Here is a 6,000-nt window from a genome sequence, read left to right as displayed (position 1 = left end):
GCCGCCAGCACTCTTCATTCAATCGGAGGTAGGTAGTCCCCGCAGCAATCCCGGCATCCAGCATGACGAAAGAGTCCTTTGAGGCTCTATAAAAACCAAGGGAAGCCGTGGTACGCAGCCTTGCAGTCGCGTGGCCAAAGGGGCACAGCCTGCCCCTTTTGAGCCCCTTCAGAGCCCGTGAGGAGTTGGGAGCGGTCTGTTATCAATTCCTTCCACCATGGGCAAAAGAAAGGCAAAAATCCACCTATTAGCCTCAGCCGTGGGCCCAATGGATCGGCAACCTTATGGCTTCCTCATTGCCACAGATAGAAAAGCAGGTAACTTTAGGTATACGGTCTGCCTCTCTCTCCTCTGGGGAGCCATCACCACCTTCCCAGCCATTAAGCTTTGTTGGAAGAGTAGAGACACCCTCCAAGACTGAGGATGAAACCTCTTCATTACAACTGTCTGATATAACTGGACTTAGTGTTTCAGATCAATCTGGTATGGTAGGAACAAAAAGTTTGACTCCTGTACAAATGGTTGTAGAGCCAAGCCTGAATGTTCTCCCTAAAGATAAAGTAGTCACTTTAAATGATGTATGGTTAACTGTCAATAGAACTGAGTCTTCTTTGCAAAATACAGTTTTGAAATTGTGCCAGCTCTCCTCTGATACAGTAGTTAAAATAAATGAGCATGAAACTCTAATAACAGAGCTAGGAAACAAACTAGATAAATCAGTGAATAATTTACAAAGTACTGCTTCTACTAACATTAAAGATATTATAACGGTTCATGCCAAAATGGAAAAAATGGAGAATTATATGAGAGCTAAAAATCTTCATTTTAAAAATTTTCCCATCACTCATTACCTATCTCCATTGGAGCTATTAAGAATGTATATGAGGGAGATTTTGCAATACTCTAATGTGGATACCTTTGAGCCTGATAATCTCTTTTACATTCCGAGGGCTTCTAGGGAGGTGGTAGATGAGGGAGAAATAGATAAATTAGTATCGCCAGATAGTCTTGTTCTGTCTCATTTTCTTGAGTCCTCTAAGGACTCAATCACAAAAAGTGCTACACTCTTGGTAGCTTTCAAAACAGAACTAGAGAAACAGGTTATTTTGAAGCTGAACTTTGCTAAGAAACAAGCTCTGTTTTGTGGCCAACAAGTGTTAATATTTCCTCATGTTTCTAAGCAGAATCAGATAAAGAGGAAGCAGTTTCTACTGCTTAGGCCTAAAGCCTTAGAGGTGGGCGCGACCTTCTTTTTAAAATTCCCTTGTAAATGCCTTATTTCATTTGCAAGTGACAAATATGTGTTTCTGGTACCAGTCCAGTTAGAAAATTTTCTTAGAAATAAACCTTTGAAGACAGTTTCTTAAATTATTATTTGTTTTTCTGGAGAGTGTAACTGATGATTTAAAGAATGTGCCACATCTCTTAGCCTGCCAAGATGTTAAAGTTTGTTACTTTACTCTTTTTTTAAGCTTTGGCATTCTCGGCCATTTAATGTGGACTTGATCATTGATAAACTATTGCCTTTGATTTTATTTGATGAGCATTTATATGCTGTGTTTGAATTGGATATACTTGTGTTTTTGGCATGTAAATATAACTAATAAATCAATTAAAATACAATTAAAAATACACAAAATCAGAAAAGTGTTCTGTATATTACTCATGACATTTATCATGTCATCCAAAAATCTTTATTTAATAAATTATATCAGTGACTAAATTAAACATTATAAAATGGATACATTAAAGTCCAAACACAGAAAGTACTGTTGAAGTACAGAAGCTTTATTATGCTTTTCACATGTAACTTGAGCATATAAAGTCAATCTGTTGTGCTTACAGAAATCTAGAGGCAAATACAGTGTATAAATTTTAACCACCACCAAGAGCAGCAAAGTTTTGAATTTGGTTTTGATTTCCTAACAGAAACAGACATTAAATTATGCTTTCCTGACTTCTGAAAAAGAAATTTTTAAAAGCCTTACTTATTCCAAGTTTGGTAACATTTGGCAAAAGAAACATGCTTAACAGGTACTTAGAAACCAGAGACAAACAGCACATTGTGTGCTGTAATAATATACTCCCAAAGCCTATGTGTGCTCTCAAGGTTGACCGTCAAGAAATGCAAACAAGCATAGCCCTTTGTACAAGGTTTGCTGCGGGCCTAAGCAAAAGGGTGAGCTGTCACTAAAAAGAAAACATTTTAAACGAAATTGAGCATCAGTTCCCTAACTGCTACTATTTTCCGAGTTCAACTACACAACAATCATAATAAATATAGATGGATGTTTCTCTGCATTAAACTACAAGTGGATTGTATACAAATAAAATTTATTTTCTTCATAGCAATACCTCTGATTATCAAGATGCTCATTTTTTGTTACACAGTCTCATAGGAAGATGCTTAAGATTATAACAGGCACCAACAAATAACCAACTGTTGATTAATAAATTCCTGTTTCTGTAACTCTTATGGTTAAAATGTGGTTAATATCAAAGTTCCTCTTAAGACTGAATTTTACACTCTGTTGATGCAGTTATTTTCCCAATCTTCTATTTTTTGGAGTTATTTGCCCTTTAAAGAAATTCAGAAAATTAACAAAGAGGATACCTAAATGACTCCTAAAATTATCTCCACTGCCATGAGTCCAGTGTATTTATGTATGATTCTGTGCTACCATTTCAAAGCTATACCAATAAAAAGGAAAGTTAGCAAATTTTAAACTGGCCTATAGAAGACATTTATGAAGGTGAGTCACAAAAACACATTTATCCCCTACATTACTTAGGCAAATTAAATTTTGATAGCTAAAGCAATTTTAGTTACTGTCACAAGTTAAGAACTAGAACCTGTTACAGATGTCTGGATAAATCAATTTGCAATGGTCCTCTTTGTGTATGTGTTTCTCCTTTTAGTTTCCCTTGTTTTTAAAATTAAGCATAGTGGCAAACCAGGATTTGCTTTGGTCTGTAAACTGCCTGCTCTACTGATAAACATTCAGATTTCAAATCTGTCACAACATGAGGTAATCGCAAGTATGCTGAATGAAATAGTGGATAGTAGTCAGTCTCAGTAAATGTTCTTTAGTTCAGCATAAAAATAAATAAAAGTGAAGTTGCCTTTTCTTAACAGTACAAGAGAAGAAGAAAGTGATAAGCCATAGAATCAAAAAAGTTGCCCCACAATAATTTTTCCTCTTAACATGTGATCAAATTGAAGTCACTTTTGGAACGTGACCAACAATTAACTTTACATCAGGAATTTCAGTATATTTGAATAATTCCCTTTCAATGAAACATCTTAACATCTGTAAAAATGGGCCATTAGTAGCATTATGGAAATCTCAATTTCCAAAAACAAAACAAAAAAAGAGCGCCATCAAAACAATTTCTAAGAGCACTGCCTTTAAAAGGCATAAGTTCTGCACAGTAATTGGATTTTTGTATTCTGCAAAAAATTATGGGTTCTTGTTTTTGCAGAACACAAAAATCTGAGATAATTAAATACAACATGCACCTCTCCTCTTCCCCAAACAAAAAATATCTAAATCAAGTTCCACGTTTTTTTAATTACAATCGTCACTGTAAAAGTTGGCACTCCTCTATTTCCTAAGTCACAATCTCTCTGATCAAAATAAATGATAGAAAGCAAAGTGATAAAAAAGAAACATGTATCCAGTAGAAACAGCAAAGAATAAGACAACTGTGCTTGACTTTTGTTTGCAGCATCTGGCAGTGTGTGGCAGAACAAGGCAGCAGAGGTATCTCATTGGGCTTCCTGTTTCTTTTCTGAAAGAGGTTCAGTGGCACTAGCATTGGCAGCTGAATTTAAGACCTCTTCAAAATCTCCCCCACCAGCAGGCTTGGTTCCTCCAACTTTGAACTGAAACAAATCATGATAAAACACAAGCTTAGATAAATAGGAAAAAATAAAATAGGAAGAAAAAAATGGAGAACGACAATACTAGTTCTATGAACACCTAGAGCCCTGGGGCTGCTGAATATGACATGGCTTGAAATGGTGCTGGTTCCGAATTGTTTAATTAATGTAGGAATATGGGATATTTTGTGAAAGAGAAAAGAATGTGTTAAAGAGCGGCTGATAGATGGGAGTTATGAAAAATAGGCTCAGGAAATGGTTGTAGCACATGACAAAGAGCTTAATGAGCAATAGTTACATGTGTACATATTGGTACCTGGGAAGGAGAAAAAAAAAGACAGATTCCAAGGTGGAGAGAAAATAAGAACCAATTGGTAGAAACAAAGTGAGATATAAGTGGATTATCTCCCTTTACTTCCCCTCTCCATATCTCCAATCATTATTCCTCCTCCACAGCCCTTCTCTTATTCAGTTTCTTCCCTTCCTGAAACTAAAACTTTTCCTCTTTTCTTCCACATTAGTTCAGATCATAAAATTTATGCAAATGTACCATACAATTTCAGCAACTTTGCTGCTGAATCTACCCAGTTAGCTGCAGGAAGCCTGGAGTCATGTTCACAGAATGCCACGAAATGGGTACCAATGACACTGCTGAAAGCACTCTGCAATCAGTTAATAAAGTGATACCAAAGGAATCATGTGGGGTATACAGGATATGACTAGCTGTAGAATAGGACAAATGCATAGAGTATGGAAATAAGGACAAAGATCATTAAAATTTCAAAAACTATGGGTTGCAACAGCCTCAATTTGGGTGCAATTTTTAATTTCAAAAGAAGATTGATCAGATTTAAAATATGCTGGTCATGCCTTCAAAATCAGAAAATCATTTTGACTTTTATGAATTAGATCTGCAATGTCACCCTGATCATCTCTTCCCTACATCCAAACAGATAACCAATTCTGATTCAAGTCTGCCTCTAAAAAAGTGCAATATTGTATGTGTAGCCAAGTCCCTTCTAATCTGACTCTTCTTGCAGTGTAAAGTAATTGAAGATATGTCCTGATCAGTAATTAACAGTAGATTAGTTCTATCTTCATTTCTTTTGAAGAGAAAAATAAAAGGTTCCATATTTAGGAGCACCAAATCCTCCTTCATAGCAGTTCAAAGGAAAAGAGGAGGTTACAGAAGTACAAAGGGAACTCAGGTGCAGTCTGGGAAGCAGTCTTCACGATTCCCAGTTAAAGGGGCTGCTATACCCCAAGATTTAACTACAGCTAAGTGCTGGATTAAAGAAGTGGAAAAGACCTAGAGGAGTCCATGCTAAAGAAACAACCTAATGAGAGTCCACGAGCAGAAGAAAACAAGAACTCAGCTGTCTATCTGCCCTTGGCGTTTCCCTTAGCAAGGTGAGTGGAACCAGAAAGCACAGTTACTTACCGTAACAGGTGTTATCCAGGGACAGCAGGCAGCTATTCTCACATATGGGTGACATCATCGACGGAGCCCGGACGCCTCACAAGCAGGTTGCTTGAAGAAACTCGAAGTTTCGAGTCACCCACACCGCGCATGCACAAGTGCCTCCCGCCCAACACAGGGCACGTCTCCTCAGTTCATATAGCTAGCAGAGAAGCCAACCAGGGGAGGTGGGTGGGTTGTGAGACTAGCTGCCTGCTGTCCCTGGATAACACCTGTTACGGTAAGTAACTGTGCTTTATCCCAGGACAAGCAGGCAGGTATTCTCACATATGGGTGACCTCCAAGCTAACCAGAATGGGATGGTGGGAGTGTTGGCAATTTAGGAGAATAAATTTTGTAATACTGTTTGGCCAAACTGTCCATCACGTTTGGAGAAAGTATCCAGACAATAATGAGAAGTGAAGGTATGAACCGATGACCAAGTAGCAGCTCTACAAATTTCCTCAAGAGGAAAGCTGCTGAAGCTGCCATTGCTCTGACTTTATGGGCTGTGACTTTACTGTGAAGGGGTAATCCAGCCTGGGCATAGCAGAAAGAGATACAAGCCGCCATGGAGATGAGATATTTCAGATGAGCCTTATCAATTGGTTCAAATGGAGGCTTCATGAGTTGAGTAAGGACAACATTGAGATCCCAA

The 6,000-nt window shown here is 37.8% G+C and overlaps 1 protein-coding gene across 2 annotated transcripts in view; it reads right to left on the bottom strand.

Annotated features, from left to right (window-relative positions):
* Window positions 1-1,767: 1,767 nt before the first annotated feature.
* Window positions 1,768-6,000, bottom strand: part of TPD52 (tumor protein D52) — an 86,798-nt gene continuing 82,565 nt past the window's right edge. For both annotated transcript variants that reach the window (XM_033933287.1, XM_033933288.1), the window contains one exon: window positions 1,768-3,886. In XM_033933287.1, coding sequence (XP_033789178.1) covers window positions 3,770-3,886 — 117 coding nt within the window. In that variant the 3' untranslated portion in view covers window positions 1,768-3,769. The remainder of the gene's footprint in view (window positions 3,887-6,000) is intronic.

The sequence above is a fragment of the Geotrypetes seraphini genome, chromosome 2 (genome assembly GCF_902459505.1).
Source record: "Geotrypetes seraphini chromosome 2, aGeoSer1.1, whole genome shotgun sequence".
Lineage (NCBI taxonomy): Eukaryota > Metazoa > Chordata > Amphibia > Gymnophiona > Dermophiidae > Geotrypetes > Geotrypetes seraphini.
This window is presented reverse-complemented; position numbering and strand designations above follow the sequence as displayed.